Source organism: Labrus mixtus, chromosome 6 (genome assembly GCF_963584025.1).
Source record: "Labrus mixtus chromosome 6, fLabMix1.1, whole genome shotgun sequence".
Taxonomy (NCBI): domain Eukaryota; kingdom Metazoa; phylum Chordata; class Actinopteri; order Labriformes; family Labridae; genus Labrus; species Labrus mixtus.
The window spans coordinates 9258677-9280749 of record NC_083617.1 but is presented as its reverse complement, the minus strand read 5'-3'; the positions used below and the strand labels follow the sequence as shown (position 1 = coordinate 9280749).

Below are 22073 nucleotides of genomic sequence, written 5' to 3'. Positions count from 1 at the left end.
CTTTAATTAATTGTTACTTCCTGTCCTGAAGAAGTGTCAACAGTACAAACTTGTTGTAATATCTGTGCCCTGCTCCTCCTTGAAAAGGCTTTTCATCTTCTGCATTGAGGTGTTACTAAAAACTGTGTACAGCTGTTTGTTAAGTTTAGATCAAAGGTAAAAAAAAAAAAAAGACAAAAAAAGGCAAAGCTGCTTCAACTGAAACACGCACAAACTGAAAACAGAGTTAACTCAGAGGACTGCACAGTAAGGCCTTCAAATTAAAAATAAATCACATAATTAAAAAAAAATACATAGAATCATATGAAGCATAGCACCTTAGGATTCAAATACCAAGTAGCACTTTTGTGTTCACAAAGATCTTACCTTCGACAGTTTAAAACACATCAAATCCAATAATTGATTTTTTTTTTTACACAACTGCATGACTGATGCAGCATGCGGTAGCCACAGGTCTAACACCTACAGTACTGTACAGAACGGCCGCACCACAGAACCACCACTTACCCACCACACATATTACACGCATGAAGTCACAAAAAAGGTGTCAGTGAAAATGATAAACCAAAAGTGAAGGTAATTTAACAGAAAATAAAACAAAATGAGCAGATTAAGAGTTGAAATAAACCTAATAGTAAGAGAGGGAGAGAGAGAGAGAGTCATAGACAGATAGATAGAAATACGGAATATTGCTAGATGATAGATTAGATTGATAGAAACAAAAGCAATAAGTCACTGAGAAAAAAACTGTTTAAAAAAAAAAGAATCACAATAGCCACAGCTACACAAACTATGGGGTCACAGTAAACGGATCACATCATAGACAACACTTAAATGCACACATACACGTACGGACAGTACCTCTGCATGGTACAATACACGGAGCACACACCACAGACATGTAACAGCATGTGTTGGGCGGTGTAACTTACAGGCACGTAAAGTGGTTGGGCAATCATGAACAGAGACAGAGGAAAGTGGGTAGGCCCTCTGAAGGGTGTCCATGTTACTATGTACACTGCCTGACATGCAAGAGCAGTCTTGCTCTGAACGGCCGCAATCAAAACAACATGCCAGTTTCATTCGTTTGTAGACGGACATCTTGGCTACAGTCATGTTTTGGGATGAAAGGAGAGGAAAAGCAGCAGGTTAATGGCAAAAGGAGAAATATTCATCCAGGGGGAGTCGGAAGGTAACTTCATCAGAAAGTGCAAAGCCTTAGACACCTCCTCCCACAGACTTGAGCCCAAAATTTTAATAAAAACAATCAAAGCGCATTATTTAACCTCAACAGGACGCTCAGGATTTTTGTTTTCCTATTTCCGAAAATACAAAAATCTTGACATATAACCATACAACAAAATTATTGTCAAGTATAACATTTTATAATAATCATTTAACATTGTGTGAATTGTTTTAAATAATGACTTATAGTCTGGAGAGGTCAAGCTGTGTGCTAAGGCTGTAACAAGTCAAAAGGCAAAAATATAACAAGGGAAAGAGGGGTGTGGAGGAAAAGGAGAAAGAAGGCAAGCATTCAGGGGAGAAAGGCATGAGCAATGTCTTCAGCAGCAAACCTCATACAATGTTTCATACATTTGTACATCCTCTATCCATTTGGCTAAAGGAGTGGATCACGTACCTGTATCCCAGCATGCAGCTGTAGCGGCTCTGTCCAAGGCATCACACTATTCTACTGGCTAGACTGGCCAAATCATGCTATTGTAAATTAAAACCTGCTGTTTCACTGCTTCACTCCCCAGGGGAAGCTTCACTCTTATGTGCTTGTGTGCAAAATGAATATGCATGTTTGATATTTTTCCTCACACTCTTTATCAAGATGTTCTCATCTAGATGAAACTGAGAATTCAATAGCAGTAAAATGCATGATTGCTCTCTGCATTGCATCAAAGGGAGACATGGTTTGGTATGAATAGAAGGCCATGGTGGCTAATGTTAACATATGTTAACAGATTTCAAATATTGCTGTGTAACGAACATTACTCTAACTTTATTATATTTTCTCCCCTTCTGCCACTTGAATCTTTTTACCACTATCTTGTAGTTTTCAGTTGTTATATGTCTTTATACAATGTGTATATAGCGTGCCATATGTATATGTTAGTGGGTGTGCATCGTCATTGTTATTGTATATTGTAAATCAACATCAATTGAATTATAAGTGTTGTATCAAAGTATTTCATTGATGTTTGTTTACATTTATTGTCATCAGTGCTTGTGTCGGACAGAATATAAAAGCATCATTCAAAACAATTACTCCTTTACTTCTTGTCAATTTGCTGCAAAAATATTATAAGCAGCTACTTTCTGTCTGTTGGTTTGAGTGTTTATGTGTTTGTGTGTGAAGCTCGGAACCCCAAGGGAAGCAGGAGTGAAAGTCCCCAGAGTAGCACATCTAGATTGCTGTGACTCTGGGCAGAAACAGTCCCTGGTCCCCATTCCCTCATTGCCAAGGTGCAAACAGACAGCAGACTAATACTGTCTGGCACCTTTACAGAGTCACTTTCAGCATCTTTGACTCCGAGTCACATCGGAAAATAAGGTTTCGAATGAGGTAATATGTTTCAGCTTCTGGCCAAGGAAAGAATAGGAAACACAGATCATAAACCGTGGAAAGAAGGACTCAGGGACTGTTGCATCCTGCAGCATGCACATGTGCCTTATGAGCATGTAATATGCATGCACAAAATGTGATTTTGGTCTCAGCAACAAGGGAAGGTACATAGATAACTGTTCACAGTATTGAAACAGTTTTGAAGGCATGGCAGACAAGTGCAGCGAAGCTATCTCTTCATGCTGAAAATTCTTACTTCAGAGTTTTTGCTTAGGCATTCGGACCACAGTATATGTATGTTATGTTGTTGATCATTAACACGTGGGAGGGGAGTAATGGAAAACACAAGATACACACACACACTGACAATGTCTTTGACTTCTGACAGATACCCAGATTCTTGCCTACAACTATAAGGTGTCCATTTCAGGGCATTCCTGATTGACGATTCAACATGACGGCAGCCCTGATAAACTGTCTGCATGGGTTTTATCAGTCACCATCTCCCATAATCCACCAAGACACCGCAAAAACAGAAGCTATCAGGGCGCTATGTTGAATACAGAGGATGCTCAGGGAAAGCACCATTCTGATAGATCCCCCTAAAGCTTCCTTGTTCAGCAAGAGTGCAAGGAGAAATGATACTGTAAAAGGAGCTCAAGAGCTGAACTTTGAGAAATAACAAAAAAAAGTGCACAGTTAGACTGGAGGCATAAAGGAGTGCAGATAAATACTTTTTTTCTTGGAAAGGCAAAGTTTGTGGAAACACAAACACCCCTCAATGACTTTTAGACTGTAAACACCACCCACTTAGAATTATGAAAGGATCAAATATGTCAGAAAGATTACCCTTTTCTTTTTAAATGTAGATATTTTCCCAATGCACATAAAGACACCGTTTTGGTCCTTGCATTTTTACTGAACAGGTTTCAGAGGATTTGAGTTTTCACTACAGACATCTCCATTCAATGTTGTATCAGCAGACATGACTCTGGCATGGTTCCGCCATCTAGTGGCGATGTAATGTTGTAACAATTTTTACTGCATAGTGCTAGTGGACTTTTCATCCAATGCAAAGAGTACAATAGAAGGGCCCAACAACTCTCCGTATTTGAAATGCACAAGCCTGGTGTGGTGACATTTCAACTCCTAGAGGAACTAATGATCTTTGTAACCTCAGTCTGAGAAGGGCAAGGAGTTTATAAAGGGACTGAGATCACATAGGAAGGGAGGGGAAGGGGGTACCAGATTGTTTTGATTGTGTTTTGGCAACCTAGCTTGTCAGAATATGGAGAACTTCCCACAAGGACATTTACTGCTCTCTGAAAGTACAGCAACACACAAAACTTACTTTGACAGAGAGCAGATCCATTTAAATCTCAGTGGTTCTTGTTAATTTTCTTTCCCTCGTGTTAGCTCTTCTAAATCTATGATTACTGTATGACATCTCCGATTTTTATTACATTTCTTCTGTACTTTCATGGAGCATGACACTATGCGAAGGTTAATCAAGGGCAATGACATAAGACTTGCAGCAGATTGCCTTCCAAATGCCAAATGTGAGTTTGGTTTGATGATCAAATAGAGAGGAAAAACTGCAGACCTCATCGGCCACATCCGATTAAGTCACAGTCAATTTAATTGTCCTTTCCAACTTGTAGGAGAACCAGTTGACTGAGGGCCTGATGCTTGAGGGAGTTTGAATTCTGCTGTTTTGGTTTTGGTCGGGCCTGACAACAGTGTAGAAATGAGAGGCGAGGAGAAGGATGCAGAAGCTACACTGGTACATGCAACATAGATATAGTATACTATTTGCTGAAGAGGAAAAAAACACTTGCACTGCACTCTGGGTAACTGTACACCCATTTCCTTTTACTCACAATAAATCACTACCAGTGAGAAGTTAAAATAAAGTGGTGTTTTCCAATGGCAGCAGGGAAGGAAATACATCAAAAGTGTGTCACTGGTCATAAAGAAACATGGGAAAAACAACAGAAGAGAACAAAACATGATAGAACAGAACACACTGTAGGACAGACTTCCATCGCACTAATGGAACTGTCTCCTTTCTAAATGCAAAAGTCTTGTTTGCAACCACTGTAATAAGACAAAAAACATTATGCCATGTCCATCATGGGAGTCTGGGTCATGACGATATAAAGAAAGCAAAGAGAGGTAAACAGTTAATTTGAATGAAGCTACAGTGTGAAAGGCTTTTGATTCTATTGAGCTGGGAAAGCGAACGTTTGTCTTAATAACTGACATGGCACAGACAAAAGAAGGTAATGTTTGTATCTATTTTAAAACCAAGCTTTAGTCTGCATCAGGCTGCTTACAGTGAATGTCTGCGAGCTTTAGTGAAAAAGATGGAATATTCACTTTAATTATTTATCCAGAGGCTAACATGTCCTGACAAGTGACTGTTCTACATAGGTCAGGTGAAATTCATGTGCAGTCGCTGCCTTAATGGTAATTCTATATTTGCATTAAAAAGGGGGGGAAATATTGATTTGACATTTTGTCTCGTGTGAAATGCCTACTCAAACACATGTGTGTGCCTTCGAAGAGTGAATTCATTGAGATAATTATTAACCTGCGTCAAGCAGACTGTGTAAGACTTGTAAGATAAATATGATGCACTAGTTAATATTCACTGAAATTTTAAAATGACAGAGAAATGCTCTTATAGGAAGACAACACATGAAAATAAACCTCAGGATGTGTATTTGACCTGAAAATGTTTGATTAAAAGGGAATATGGAGTTACTGTGTATGATTTTAATTTTTACTACTCTATATTTCATTCACTTAAATATGTTTCCCAGTTGTTGTCGATAAAGTACTGATTTAAAGGTTAAACCAAATGAAAAGTAAAATACTTAAAGATGATAATGCCTCCATTTTGACTCGGAAAAAAAAGAGAAATCAGATACTGACTGATGTTTGTACTATTATGGATGTTATGGAAGTTCAAATGGGACCCATAATAAACACACTCCTGGAGGTACAATGGTGTGACAATATTACCTTTAAAAACACAGAGCAACAGTAGGAAAAACAATGACACAATGAGAGGTACAATATTAGTGGACACACGAGTATAACCTCAAGTATAATGAGACACACAGATTCACAGGAAGTTTTTTTGGGAGGAGAGAGGAAGGGAAGGAGGGGTGTCGTGGGGTAAAATAAGCTACTCACGTCGTTTGCAGCCGCACTTCTTGATCCGCTTTGGGTCCGTGATGTCGTCATGACAAGCTTTGCAGTAGAAAAAAGCTCTAAAAAAAAAAAGTGACAGCAAAAATGTTTCCCAATTAAACCATCAAACTGTCCATTTCCCAGTGTTATGTTGTGTTTTCCATCTGGATGGCCAGGGTTACCTCTTCACTTCTTTGGCATCACTGGCAATAAAGAATCCCAGTGTTCCCTCCTGCAACTTGACATGGTTTCCTGGGTTGATGAGGATGCTGGGTAATCAGAGAAATAGACACATCACGCTCATTAACTTCTGGACAACACTCAGCTGAAGAACACAGCATGCTAATCAAGAGGAATGGTACACACACTCATTGAAGCTGAAAATCGGACCTGCACTGCACTTCTGTCGACTGTTTTTTTTCCCCCCCCATCATTCTCAACGAATCACTCCTGCCTAAGTTTTGATTTCTGTGTTTTATTGTTTGTGTGATCACTATTACACACACACCAGCTCCTCTGATTTTAGGCAATTTGCTGATGTGATGCTTAAATGGAAGGACAAACTATACAACAGTATGATCGCACATAGATATTTTCATTCTTGCCTTTGCAGAATGATACTGAGAAGGGGACAGAGAGGTACATAAAAAGTGAAAAGGGCAGAAAGAATTAAAATGTATGGCCACGGGTTTGTTTCACCGCCAGCACTCAATGCAGTCATCTACTCCAAACAAATGTTATGGCCACTTAAACATGGCTGTAGTACGGAGAATGTACAGGAACTGCAACATCTCGGTTAGTATTTGACAGTGAGATGTAAGGGAATGAACAGCTCTTCTTCTTGTCAGTACTAGGCTGATTTCAAATCTACACGTTTGTTCTAAAAGAAACACAAAGGTAGATTAAAGTGTGAGGATGGAGAAAGTCCCATTTACATCAGAAGTGACTTTAAACTTGTAGTATGAAAGCTATTTAAATGCTAGTATTCTAGATATTCACTTACATATTACCTGTGCATTATATGAATTACATTTACATTTGAATAACTGTTCTAAAAAATAAGTAACAACTGGTTCATAAAAGGCTGCACTAAAATAAATATCAAGGGATGTTTGCGTAAAACTTAATTTTGTTATTGACACCCTTTGACTGGCTGTATCATTCCCCATTAATTAGACTGGGACAAAGAGTAGACAGCACGCACACGTACTGTATGCTCACACGTACTCACACACACAAGCACACACACCCTGGTCATTAATGGTTACCTGTGGGCAACAATCATCAATGATGTGAGTGTGGACTAAGAAATCAAACACTGGACCCACAGACCTTAAAAGTGTTACACTCCTTCAAAATAAGAGCCCAGATGAAAGATGATGAATTTCGGAATCTTTTATTTAACTCAATTGAAACCCAATTTTTTGTCTATTTCTGACCGTTATACCGTGGCAAAAAAAAAAAAGCTAGACCTAGAAACTTCTGGGCAACATCTTACTAAGCAACTTGACTTAATAGAAGCCATAGTAAAGTACTGGAGTACATCTAACAAAGTGTACATCTCCCTTCATCTTTCCTCTGGGTTCTAGAAAAGGCTACATTGGAGAAAACGAATAGAAATACTAAGGGAGCAATTGAATCGATACAAATATAGGGCTGTGGTCAAATTGCAACAAGTCATGCAGATTGGTAGTTGATTGCACAGATTTCTTGTGCAAGAAGTAAATCAGCGTCTAACATTCACTCAGATTGAATGGCCCCCAGAGAAGTAAACAGGCATAAGGCCTGGCATGCTTTTTAGTGAAAATAAATGAAAGGTACAAATCAAGACATTTCACAAACATTGCTGCCCAAATCTGAGATTTTACAGGTGAATCAATCCAACACATTTTCCTTCTGTCGCGCGCAAACTGGTGAATAGAAGCTTAGGATGCATCAAAACCTCATATTGTGAGCAACAAGGCAAGCAATAAACACCTTTTGTGATAGTGTCATAGCATGCAGTTACCGAACAGCATGAAGAGGACAATAATCAAACATGACAGCATAGCCACCGCAGTACAGGTATAGAGACAGGTACGTAGATGCAGACGGTTGCAGTAACTTCTGTGCAGTTGGATTGTTTCTCAAACACCAAACTGACAGGAAGTGACCTCCCTTAAGAACATCTACTCGAAAGACACACAAGCATGACGTTACATGGTGGCTGAGACCCACAACAATTCACACGCTCAGTCACACACAACCTCTCCCTTTTGAGGTAATCACGCACGCAGACGCACGTACATGCACAGATGATGTACATATAGCACTGAGAACATGATAGGGTGATGGAATGCAAAAGTGAAATGTGGGTCGCTTGTGAACATCATAGCCTTTGGCTATTCAATTTTTGTTTGGATAAACTTAATGCTATCCAAGATCAACAGATCCATGCCTTTCCTAGTGAGTAAAATGATGAAGAAAAACAGATTGGTGAGGTGCTGCTTTGGTAATAAAACCATGAGAGAATACATGCTATTTTATCAGCCACTGCCTTAAGCAATGGCAGATAATCAGTCAAATTATTCCAAGATTAAATCAAAGATTTAGAACAACAGTTTACTAGTTCTTCTCAACACCACATCTGAGTTCTAAGTTCTGTGTTTACAAACTTCTCAGGGATTTTGAGTCAAAGAACCGTGAAGAACTGTTCTGGCAATGATTAAAAACACCATGAGTGGCATAACCAGCTTGGCAAAGCCCACATACTGAAGGTAACAACTGAGCAACACTGAAAAAGAACTGAAAGTGAGAGAAATAAACTAAGCAAAGGACAAGTAAAGGACAAAACTGAAAAGTTAAAATTAGAGGTAGATATGGAGGGGGTGAGCATTTGGCCTCGATACACTGACAACAGCAAACACAAAGAAACAGCACTTCTACAAACATGTCCAATTTATCTATCGTCTCTCTGCCTGCAAAGAAGTTAGTGCATTAAGCACAAGGGACACCATGAAAAGAGTTAGAAAAGAGGCCTGTGAGATAGGGTCTGGAAAAATATCCTTGGGTAAACTCCCAAAGTCAGAAGCTTTAAAGCTGTGGAGATTTGGTGGAACTTTGGGAGTAAGATAAGGTAGAGGGCATACCGCTTTCGGCTTCTGCAAACAACAAGAAAAAAATCTCCAATCAAAGAGTTATCAGGAACATGAGGGAAGAGGAGAATGTTACGTATGTTCCAATGCATAATAAGAGGGTACGCCCACATAGCAACACGTGACACTACCAGGAACAAACACATTTCATGCTTGTCCAATGGTGAGGTCCTTGCACCTAAAAAGATTGTGTCAAAAATACAACTGATCTGAATAGTGGTTATCTTTCAACAAAGGGAAATTGAAATGGCACTGAAATTGTGACCGTCCATTTTCAAGAAAGAGTTGTTGGTAAGAGGAAAATTATTGGTGAAATTATGTGAAATTATCACAATCACTCTTTTTTTTAAAGAGATAAAGTAGATATACATTTCCAATAATTCTACAGTATTAGCTTAAAAGATTGAAGAGCTCAGACAAAAACAAGCACACTGGGATACTCTTAAGTACAAGATGAGATATGTAAACATCCAGACATGTTATAAAGTTAGCATATTTAGACTTTGTTATTTTTTTCATTAGCTTCATGCCGAATAATTATTAATAGTTAAGCAGCCTTAGAAGTAACCAACAACATTTGATGCAGTCAAACGAGGGAAAGTCGGTGGGATTTGGTTATCGAGATTACAAAAAATAGTACTTCATGTTGTTACTGGTTATAACACACTGATGTTAAGTTATGGGTTAAAACAACACATGTAAGAAATTATGAATGTCTATCTTGTTGTGGAAAGTATTGCTACATTGACATCATGAAATTTGCCTTGGTAGAGGTTTGTGATCTCTGATAGCTGTGTTATGGTGTGTGTAGATTATCAAGGTCATTAAGTAAGTTACTTTGCGTTTACTTTTCTAGAAACTGCTGTACTCGCCATATTATTTTATAATAATAAAGGCATGCTATGGTTCGAATGTCATTCAATAACTTAATTTCTTCAAGTGGAATATGAATATCAGCTGTGATTTAGGCGGCAAAGAGGTTAAGAGGGGGAAATATAAAACAAATAAAAAGGTCAGACTGAAGAAGTCACACAGTAGTTCAACATTTACCTCAATTGCACTTGATTTTACTGGAAGAAAAGATCTGTTTTACAAACCTGCTCTCTCTCTGCTCAGACTTGTATTCGATAGCAATAAGCAGCAGCTTCAGCTTCACGTAACACAGCCTGTAAAACATTGACACGCATAAGCGAAAATCAGTATATAAGAATTTATTTTTTTCATGCATCTTTGAAACACACATCCTTAAATTCCCCTGAGTCCTTATGTCTCACATCAGTCTTGTTAGCTACCTACCCAGTGAGTTTAAGCTTGCCGAGTGGGGAACGAGTGATACTTACTCACAGACGGTGGGGAAGGAGAGGCCCACAAAGGCACTGGACAAATACTCTGTGTACATCTCATTAGCCACTCCTTCTAGGTAATACTTCTGCCATGTGTCCTCCTCAATCTGACAAAACACAAGCACGGAAATGTCACATGTGAGGAAAAAAAGAAATAAAAAAAAAAACCCACTTTCTTCCTTCCAATAGAGGCTCAATGTGGCCTGCAGATGCTCTCCGCCACACAACTTCAGTCTGGTCATTATAAGCTGATCCATCATCCTCATGACATGAGAACAGTCCTTTGATAGAGGCAAGCACCTCTTCAATTTGAGCCACAGAAACACAGAACAGATTCCATATGAAAAGTCACATTAAAATATGACGTGCCAGGACGACTGAGCACACTCTGATGGAAGTCTTTTGCTAGACAAAGATGTCAAACTTTCCTGGGGAATGTACTGTGTTTGATAGATTTACTCCATCTGCCAGTGGAGAACATACAGTATCCACATACGGTAACCTCATCTACAATTCATGAACAAATCATCTAATTTATTAAAAATTCTATGTGAGGATTAATTCATCCAGATTATTACAGTCAACTTAAAATGTAACGTTGATCTTGTCCTCTATGTTACCTCAATGAAAGACCTCATGGAGAAGAGGTTGGCTAGCATGGTGGACAGGCCCTGGGCCAGACAGCTCTGGGCAATGAAGCCGGCTTTCAGCTCTGCCAGGCAGATAGCATCGTCACCCTCCCTCCAGTTCCAGCTTGGAATGTTCAGCAGATGGGCCTTCATCACATGAAAAGGCAAAAACAAAGGTTACAAGACACACAAAAAACAAGCGAATGTGTCCCACTTTTATGGCAAAACATCAACTTGTTTGGAAAATATGAATATGCCTTTTTGGAGAGAAAGTTGCCATTAGTTAAAAGTTAAACATTACTATCAAGAATGGACGGTTTAGAGAGATTCAAAATAGGTGGTAACAGCTAAGGTAAACTCTGGTCAGCTGTCAGGCAACCAGGAGAGACTTCAATCAATCAGCCCCCTGACACTCCCATCGCTGCAACACCTGTTGGTTTGCCATTTGCCTGGCAAACTGAGGGGCATCCAAAACAGACGTTCAGGGGTAAAGCCGTAAAAACCGCCTACTTCTCTAGTCAAAACTTCTTCAAAAGAATCTTACTGGCTGCTGCATTGTTGATAGAGAAGCCAGCACTTCAACATAGCTTTTACCTTAGTGTCTAATGATATAGTAGGGTTATTTTATATAATAATAATAATAATAATAATAATAATAATTATGATAATATTAAAGTATGCTTTTTTTTCTGGATACCTACCTCAGCATGAATATCCCAAATGTGTCCTGTTTGTGAAGTGTTTTATTTTTACAGGGACTGAAATGAGAAATACCCCTCAAACATACAGTACATTGAGATTTTTGCACATTATTGAGTGATTTTAGTTTGTCTACCTAAGGTTATTTAAGTCAGACAATTATTATGATATGGACACATGAAGGGGGGCCAAAGCCCGTTCAACTAAAATACCTTTTTATTTTCGTGGTTAAACCTCATATTTATCAGGAACTAATTATAATAGTTTAAACAACACTATATTATACACTACTACCACTGCAAACGATATTTTAGTCCATTTGATGGGCTCTTAGACACAGAAAATTGTAAAAGTAAAAATAATTATAATAATAACAATCGTTTTTTTTAAAGTGGCACTTTTAGTGTAGTTTGGAGAGAACTAGCAGCTGAGTTCCAGGTTAGCCAAATAATTTTAGAGGGGATAAAAATGTCCCGTTACTTATTCCAGTGTATATTTCCAACAATGCAGTTATTATTTTCAAAACTTGTACACAACAGTAAAACAATTACATTAGGCTATAACCTGCACCAAATATTGACCGGAGAAAGTCCGTGTCGAGGACGACGGTTGTCGAAGGGATTAAGCGCTGCGTCACACTGGTCACACTCGTCACACTTCAGTACATCACAATCAAACTAAGGGGCACCACCTTGTGGCGCTATACGGTATTGCAGCATCGACACATTTTTCCCTCGGTTACAAAATTACTTTACAGTCAGAAGGTAACCTTTTGTTTCAACCCAATGACAGTAGTCAATGTAATTATGAAAAATAACTATTTTTTGCATGGAATTTCATGTTATATAAAATGTTTATAACACAGGCAGGCCAGCACTTATTATATTACTCTAAAGTTCTTCTGAAGGGAGCCATCCTAACATATTAATTGCCAACTGATTATCACTCTTAACCATGAGGTCACACATATGACAGAAACAGTGGCTATGAGTTACTGTACTTAACGATAAAACCAACTATAGTGAAATGTAACACACTCAAGTCTGTCATAAACTTTCTGCCTTGTGAAACATAACAAAGCATTAGATATTAATGGGAAACCAAAACACCTTACCTTGTTGTGATATTGTAGCATTTGTGTAATTATTCTGATCTTAGGACTGTAGTTCTTGATCGAAATAACCCTGATAAGACAAAAACAGGCAGAGAGATAGAACTAGGTAAGATGAAGACCTTCTCTTGTCAGTTTCCACTGATACAAAGGCCTCAGGATTCTATACCTCATGATGTTGGAGGCATCTTCAGCATCAGGATCTGCACAATATTTGTTGGCCAGGATTAAGCAGGCATCTGCTGACTCGATCTACGTGTGAAGCATCGGAAAACAGATATGTTAACATAATAGTACATGACAGATTTTTTTTTTTTTTTTTTTACATGTGTCACGTGCTTCAGATAACTCGTGGCTGACGCATTTACATCAAACTGTTTAACTCTGATCAGAAACAATGTGTCATAGATCTGCAGAGTTTTAAAGTTTCATTGTCTGTCACTATCCATGAACAGTTCTTGTATTTAAAATGTGAAATGGTATATCCTGATACTGTTATTTCTAAAGGTGTAACCCTTAAAATGATTGGTTTACTGAAAGACCTTTTGAAATGTTCTCTTAAATCTAATCCAAAGTGTATATTATGTATTTGCTCATTTCATCTCTCCAAGAGTCGCTGACTGTACCTTCACTCGGGCTAGATCGTGAGGGTTGAGAACAGATCCCTGGTAGAATTCTACTTGGGTAAAGTGACGTTTGAACAAGGCTTCCAGCTCAAGATTAGGGGAAATACTAGCACACACAGAGAAAAGAGAAGAAGGGTAAGTGCACGTGTGTGTTTCTGCATCTTTGAACAGTCCAATTTGCACTTTGTATTCTGCTAACCTACAAATGGCGAGGAGGGAAAACAATGGACTTACTTATGGAGAAAAACAATTTCAACATTGACATCATCCCTGTCCTTGTGTAGGAAGTCTTTGAGGAAGTTGGAGACACTTTCGAGGGTAATATGACCACAGACCACAATATGCCTGGAAGGGGGGAAGAAATCATCTTGAGTGGGCGACATAAATCACTGCAGACACTGGCATGTCTCCTAAAGATAATCAGTCAAACCAAAGCACTCTAACATCTAACTCAAATATAGACTGAGAAGAATGTATACATGTCAAGAAATGTCTTTTCAAAGCAAACAAGTAACTGAATTATATCTTTTTTGCCATAAAAGTGAATATTTTCCCCAACATAATGAAAGTGGTTAAATTCTGCATGACAAGTGCAATCAAACACTCAACTTTGAACCACTTTAGAAAATCTAAGATATAATCACGCAGCCCACAGTGGTTGGATTGTCATCCGTTCTCAATATAAAAACCGTCCCTTCAGCCAAACCACCCTTTGTGAGCTGAATGGATGTTGACAATGACATGTACATCAATATGCTGGTGCTTTTTATACAGAACATTACTGAAAACTTTCAAAGTGATTTGGAGGCCTGTGGTTGACACAAATTCTAAACAGGACCTCCGTATTTGACAAGTCCCCTGGCAAAACATTTAGGCTGCATTTGAACAGAGGGATCTGTCAGATGGTGCACGGGGCTGATTACAGCAGCAAGGACGGATGGATTGGAACAATTTGGGATTGGAGGTTATGTCCTTGTTTGTCCTGTGACTGCACTGGAGACAATAGAGATAGAGACAAGGGCAAAGGTCAGCTTCCCAGGTTCATTGACTATGCGATGAGAATCATTTTGCCGGTTTGGCTATTAACTGCACAAGTCTTATCTAAACTTGTTTTTTTACAGTTCCTCAATAAAACTTGTGGTGCTTCTGTAAATGTTACTTATTTTAAAGTCCCAGAACTTTCCGTATACTGCACAATCTCTCTCTTCTTATGAACATTTTCTCTTCCTCTGTTAAGGTTTAATTTGATTTTACTTTAGCACTGTTAGCTGTCTGCAAATAAAGCATTGCTGCTGTTTTCAACCACATGGTTACAATAGGCAATTCAATCCCGAATGATAGGTAATTTAATCTCCTATTGGTATTCTAGTGAATCCAAGACACTTTATATGCTTCATTTGAACTCGAGTAAGCTGAGCTACCCTTCCAGAGTTTAAGTTCAATGTCAAGAGTCGTACTGCCAAACCCCTAAATGAGAAATCCAAATATGTTCAGTAGAATCCAGCTTTTATATTGACATGGATTAGTGTGGACACTCTGCAGACACACTAATGACCCTGTAGAGACCTGTAAGGCAATCTGGGTAATGACAATGGCCTTATCCACTATTTAGCAGGATGTGCCAGGGGACAAATGAACCACTTCAGTTTGGAGGGACTGGGTCTTGGACCAGCTTTGTATTTAACATAATGAGTATAATGTTACTTTTTCCTAGAATAAAAGTAAACACTGTGGTCATATTTGTTCACTGTTCAACTTCTTGTCATCAAACTAGATTTGTTTCCTTCAGTCCGTTATAATGCACTTATACAGGAGGAGGACGCTCTGGCTGAAACATTGTCCAATACAAGTGACTGAGATCTGACTCAGTTTGGCAGTTTTAAAAGAAACAGAGATATTTATTGATGTCAGACGAGAACCATAGTCCAGATCACTATCTTGTACCAGATGGGCCGGTTAGGGCTGAACTGAAGTGGACTTGGCAAAGTTCTGTGACAGACATATTGAGAGTTTTGCAGTTTGTGCATGTTGCAGGACATAATGGTCTTCGCAGATGTCGCCTCTGTCCTTTAAGAGAATCTAACGAGCAGACGTGATTGCATGGTTGGCCTGAGTTGAGCAGAAAAAAAAAAAAAAGGGGGGGCCGTGTGGTCTTACAAGCTGATGAGCTGAGATGTCTGTGGGCAGCCAGCAGTATTTGGCACAAGATATCTCTCATTGAAAGAGACGAAAAACATCACTCATGTTTTCCTATTCCCAGTATCCAGATGCCCTTTTCCAAGGGTAGAGGGAATATACAGATTTAAACGTTGTAATACTCATGTGGGTTCAACATTAGGTTGTGAATCTCAGATACATACACTCACGTAAGTACAAAGCTGAAGGGGTATAAGCATTAAAACAGAAAACACATACACACACTATCCCTCATAGAAGCGTACATACTGTGTTGTTTTTTACTTTTTCTAGCTAACTTTATTTCCTATATTTTACACTTTAATTCATAGCTCGATAAAGACACTAATCTAAGTCTCTTTCCGTATTCAAGCTGCAAATATTCAGTTGTAATCATTAAAGTTGACCGGCCTCGCAATCTTCCTCCTCATGTGGGACAATAGTCACATCACACTGGAGACTGTGATCACTGAATAGTTCAAAAGGACATAATAGATCATTTCACCATTCAGAATCTCATCATGAACACAATATATGTTTCTATTTGCTAACCTGATTGTTCAGTACAGCCTGAGATAAACACATAACTAAAACATTAAACGAAAAATAAAAAAAGGAACACTTTTTTTTTTTTTAAACAAGAAAACCATACACATCACCCAAGATACTAAACACATTTTGGGACACAATCACATTAAATGCGAGACGACAAAAAAAAAAAAAGGTATAACAGAGCGTGCACACAAATCATGCAGTCAGGGAACATCCTGGGATTACGAAATGAACAAACAAGAGCTCAAACATCAGCAACAGAGGTCACTCACTTTCTACTGCTCTAATCCTTGGGTCAGTGATGAAACTTGGTGCAAGAATCATCATCAAGTGTCACAATTTACCTCCCTTTCTTTTATTTCCATTTGGTTAAACGGGATCCCCTGTAATCCATGTCAAGAATAGCAAAAGCAAGTGTGCAGGTACATACAATGCACTTTCTATTTACAGTACAATAGTCTGCATGTTTCTTTGAGGCTGGTTTTGAGGATTGTTATGTAAGTACGGGCCTTTTCATCCCCGATAGTGTAGGAGTCTCTGGGCCTCCACAGCTAACGTTGCTAGTTCCTACAGAGGGCTTTCAAAGGTGTATGTCAGAGTTCAGCCAGGGTGGAAGCCAGTTTCTATGCCAATCCCTCTGTTGAAGTTGGGGCTAATGGAAACCATGGAGCCATAATGGAAACCACAGAGCCTCCGAGTGCAGTGGGCGCCAACAGAATGCAACACTTGTCATTATTATATCAGCGTGCACAGGCTGAGGGCTGTCACTGCGCTCACGGGTGTATGCTACACTGCACAGAGTACTATAAGCAACACTAGCATCAAACAGAAATTTAGTATGTGGCTCCCTCTCACTTCCAAGTAACCTTCAAGGGCTGTTTGAAATGACAGCGCCCGGGCAAGATCAAATAAGGGTTACATTTGAAATTCTTCATACTGTGTCATGACCTCATTGTTTGGGAGCTCTGTAATCAGTCGATACTTGTAATCTCCTAATCTCATTTCCATGATAGACTTTTTTTTTTTTTTTTTTATGTTGACAGCTGCTAAATGCATGAACCCTGATGTAAACGCTAAACCCACATGACAAACCGGTTTTGTCTATGTGTCGGGTCCGATACATGTAAACACCAAACGCATACAAATCTAAATGATTATGCAAAGAGCCTGGTGCCTTTTGGAGTGTGTGTGTGTGTGTGTGTGTGTTCAGTGGGCATCTTCTGATTGTTTCCACATGTTTGTGCTGTATGTCTAACCAGAGAGAGAAATGGGAGGCGGTGTGGAAGGAGAAAATAAAGTGTGTGGGAGAAACTATCCTCAGTTTTGACAGGGGCTTCTCTCAACACCCATCTGCGAGTCCGGGCTGAGGTCACTGGCCAAACATAACATTTCATCAATCTTATCTCAGTGACAGGCAAACATTATCGAACAAAGGCTTTTTTTTTTTTTTCCTTTCCAAATGCTTTGCTCTTGTGCTGACTCCCTAGAATCCGCCCTTCTGAATAGAGTGACTGAAACCGATGGGATTACGATTGGAAATGAGAAACCAAGCGAGAAAGAGAAGACAGATATAGTAGTAGATGATGAGTGTTACAGAGAAAAATGGGAAGAAAAGAGAAGAAGGGAAACAAAGAATATCTACCCTGCCTGTTCTGGTCACGCCACATTTGTGTTTCAATATATCTGTGTGCTGAATATCAGTAAGGTTTGAGCTACAGGGGAGGAGAACAGTACAGCACTGTGGTAATCTTGTACAAAACTGACCACAGTGTCACACATACTTCACAGTGCACTGGAACCTCTGCTGCGAGAGGCCAATGTAACACAAACACAAATAACGAGAGCATCTGGAGACACACTCCACACACCACCACACACCATCACACGAGAACCAAGCGAGCACCAAGCAGGCAAAAAGCAAGCCAAAAGCAATTGAGAGCCTCCAATGGGAGCGAGGCATCCAGCATTCAGGGTGTGGGAGCTGACTGAAGATCAGGGCCAGAGTTATGTCAAGCATTGATGATGCGATGGGCTAGCGGTGACGGACAAGAGGAAGATGGGTTTTTTCATGGAGTTTGCCATCAATGAAAAAAGCCACAAGGCTGCAGGTCTTAGAGAACATGCCAGAAATTATGCAAAAAAAAAAAAGAAAAGAAAAGTAATTCCATAAATCGTGCAAAAACAAACTCAAGCAAAATGAAACAAGAAAAGAAATCATATCCTGCAATGGTCATTGAGATTGATGATGCTTCAAAAAAAAAAGACCACCAATAATAATGCACTTGCAGATGTTTAAATCTTTCTATTTTCTTGTGGAAAAAAATCCTTTAGAAGCGGATAGTAGGGGTTTCATGACTAGTTTTTGATTCGTACTAATTCATCCCTAAAGGCAAGGCTGTATTAAAACTGTATATCGTAAGAAAAGGGACCACACATGATGCGCAGATATTCTGCACAGAAGCACCACAGGTTAGTAAACTGGAAGTCTGAAGTGGAGTAGTCATGAAAGCTCTATTTTCCAAATTAAATTAAAGCGCAACGCAGGAAGTGGACAAAGAAAGTAAATGAACAGCACACAAATGAGTTCAGGAAAGCTCTGAGCAAAGGACAGAGAGAAGCAGATAAAGTCGGACAGAGAAGGTAGAAGACTAGCACAGACTGACAGAGAGAAAGAAAAAAGTGAAGAAAGAGTAAAGGGGCATGGACATGTGTGTCCTAATGGCCAAGGTCTCCAGTCACGCAGTGTGACTTGACGTTATGATATAACTTTACTCTTCTACAAAAAAGTCAAGTTATCTAACCCCCAGTAACTCTAAGCTTCAGGGGGGCGCACTTGAGTCACACAACCACACCTTGTCTGGATTTCAACTTACTTTCTGCCTCGTGTCGAGTTATAACTCCCTCCGTATTTCTTCCGATTAAGGATGAGAGCAGCAATTTCTGGCACGTAGCGAGCAAACATGGCCTACATGCATGGAACAGAAAAAAGAAAAAGGCATGCAGAGAGGGTTCTACCGCACACAGAAAAACAGCAGAACCATCTGGAATACTTACTTTCTCCCATTAACCGCACTATAGGAACCACCATATTTCTTGCGGTTTCCTATTAACTCTATGATTTCAGGGACGTAGCTGGCAAACATGGCCTAAGGAGAAGATAGAAGACAGAAGAAGAGACTAAAAAAGAGACTACTACGCTGCAGAGTGGGTGGTGGAGAAACTAGTGCCTGAATCCAGATTTCTGAGGGGAGAGAATTGTGACTTTGAAATCAAATGAAAATCTCTCTCATTGATGATAGAAATCGCTAAACTTGGCAAACATGAGAGAGATCGTATTACACTGAAAACAATAAATGTTTGTGCTGTTGAGAAAAAATTGCCCCAGTTTTTTTTATTTTTTGAGGATAAAGGAAGATATTTTTGGTCAGTGGGCGAGAATTTCGTCACAGCTGATTCATACTCAGCCTGTGTTAGCACCCAAAACCTCTCTGGATAGCAGAATGTTAAATAGCTGAGGGAGAATTCAACCTATGTGCCATGTTTTGTCCAACAAACACAGATGATCGGGCAGGTTGATTTGAATAGGCCCACCTGATGGTCCGCAGCTGCAAAACACATTAAGACTCATTTGTTGGGCTGGGAAATGAGCTGGATGCATTTTGCAAAGTTTCACAGCCTGTTTTCCGAGCACAGGGTTTGTGTTCGCCAACCGACAACAATGGGGTACTCACTGACACTCCACATCTAGGCTCACAGGGTACAATAAGAAAAGGCCCTAGCTCTTGTAAAGATACTTAAATCATGCTTGGAAAGTGTACCTACACATTACAGAGAATAATGTGATATGATGTGAGTTTAATATGATCCCTGGCTTTAAAAAATGTCTCCAGCCTGAAGTCATTATTCAGCCACTGCTGCTGAGAGGTACTGGCCTAAAGACTTCCTGGGCTCTCAGCACTGAGGGAAACAGACAGCCTATCACCATGGCCACAACACAGAACACATCCACACAGCTGCAGGACATTAGAGTGAAGTGATAGCTGTCCAAATAAGGAGTACAGTAACTGCGATCTGGCTAGATCCTCCGCTAACTTTTTTTTTTTTTTTTTTTTGAAAGATGGAGGAGGCTAAAGCTTTCAGTATGTGTGTGCAAAGGTGTTTACAGATGTGCGCTAAAACTGGGCTAGTGGCAGCCCGACAGGACGCTAGAGCGGAAGGTGAGAGGGGGAAAGGGGAGGAGGAGGCTGCTGTTGCTATGGTAACAGTCAGGCTGGCCTAAACCTCATCTCCCTGCCCCTGTGTTTGTTGGAATTGTGGGAGGAGACACGAGAGGAGGGGTGTCCTGAAACCGCAACTGCTTTTAAGAGAATAGTAACAACATTATCAGACAAAAAGCTTATACTCTAATGAAACAGAGGAGTGACACATAAGGGGAGGGGACGGGGGGGAGCACATAGTACCGTAACTACGGTAGACAAGATACAGTAGGCTAAACAGAAGGATACAACTACACTATGACAAAGAATTTATAGTTACTGCTGCAGGCATTACAGTTCTAGCATTTAATACAGCTAAACATTTGCAACAATATAATAAAATATACATAACAATCAACATATTTAACTTAATTTTTCAATTATTTATCATTCCATCTAGCATTGTCTAACAGTGTTTTTGCAGTCTACTGACGGGGACAGGCAGGATTTAGGAGATAATAAGGGGATCAAGGGTGAAAGAAAAGTCTGATTTTACCAAACCACCGAGGATGAAGAAGACCATAAACAGGCGTCCCAAGGTGGTTTTTGCATAGACATCCCCGTAGCCTACTGTGGACATAGTCACCATCAGCAGGTAGACACATTCCCAATAGGAAAGTGACTGGGAATTCTGGAAGTTTTCCCAGGGATCCCCTGAGTTTTCCACCTACAATGGAGACGGGAGAAGAAGGGAAAGACAATTTGGCATGAACAAAGCAACAATTTGTAAACAGGGTTTGCATAGAGAAACTATTTAGACAAGCTTGATTTAATCCAGTTAAAGTGAAGATGTGTTTGTTGCTGCCCAGTGAAGCCGGAGAGCCTTCATGTACTGAGCTTAGGCTACCATCTAGTGGTCAAACAGTTTGATGCTGCGGTGGGTTGTTGAACAAAGCAACAGATATACTACTACTTACTATATATATACAAAATATATATAATATATATATATATACATTTTTGTTTTTCTTTTAATTAAGTTAGTTACCCTTGTGAGAAGAAGTGAATATCTGGATAGTCAAAGACATTCAAGAAAACACCTGCTTTAGCGGTAACAGGGTTAAATGACACTTTAAAAGTTTGGTGAAAATTTAAATGATGTCATACTGCCACTCGTGGAGCTTGTATGTTGAGATTCAAGGGGATTGAGTAAATTAGGTCACTACTGAGGGGAGGTGACAGAGACAGAAAAAAGATACCTTTACTTGATTCATCATCTACAGACAGAGACTCCTACAGTACAGGTAATCAAAGAGCTTTCACAAGGTTTGTGATGGACAATACCTTGTAATGGAAGATTAACTAGATGTCTTTCTCCTGTCACAATAGACAAGAGAATCATTTTTGTAACTAGCGTTGTTTTTTTTATCCCTTGTAATTTGTTTTCTTTCCTTTTTAAGGATTTATTTTTGGGCTTTTTTGTCTTTATTTAGAGACAGGACAGGGGATAGTGTCTGAAATAGAGATAGAGAGAGTGAGGAATGATATGCAGGAAAGGAGCTACGGGTCAGATTCGAACCCTGGACGCCCGCTCAGAGGACTGCAACCCCTGCACATGGGCCGCACTCACTAACCCCGAGGCTATTATGCCCCTATCCCTCGCAATTTCTAAATTTTTCTCACAAATGTCTCTTTTTTTTTGATGTCTCGTTACAGCTTACGACTGTATGTCTCCCTGTGTTGTTTGTCCCCTCTCCCCTCCTGTAGTCTCCAGCCCAGGTGAAGCTGCTAATTGCCCAACGAGGCGCACCTGGCCTCAGTGCTTTAAAGGCCCA

At 39.6% G+C, this 22073-nt stretch overlaps 1 protein-coding gene across 1 annotated transcript in view; it reads right to left on the bottom strand.

Moving 5' to 3' along the window:
* Positions 1-22073, bottom strand: part of kcnma1a (potassium large conductance calcium-activated channel, subfamily M, alpha member 1a) — a 154739-nt gene that overhangs the window by 35540 nt on the left and 97126 nt on the right. The window contains exons 8-20 of the mRNA XM_061039882.1: positions 20795-20965; positions 19097-19188; positions 13550-13660; positions 13316-13421; positions 12859-12941; positions 12693-12762; positions 10871-11026; positions 10248-10357; positions 10005-10073; positions 5956-6042; positions 5777-5853; positions 4456-4464; positions 933-1106 (exon numbers count right to left, since the gene is read on the bottom strand). Of these exons, the coding sequence (XP_060895865.1) occupies positions 933-1106; positions 4456-4464; positions 5777-5853; positions 5956-6042; positions 10005-10073; positions 10248-10357; positions 10871-11026; positions 12693-12762; positions 12859-12941; positions 13316-13421; positions 13550-13660; positions 19097-19188; positions 20795-20965 (1315 nt within the window). The remainder of the gene's footprint in view (positions 1-932; positions 1107-4455; positions 4465-5776; positions 5854-5955; positions 6043-10004; positions 10074-10247; positions 10358-10870; positions 11027-12692; positions 12763-12858; positions 12942-13315; positions 13422-13549; positions 13661-19096; positions 19189-20794; positions 20966-22073) is intronic.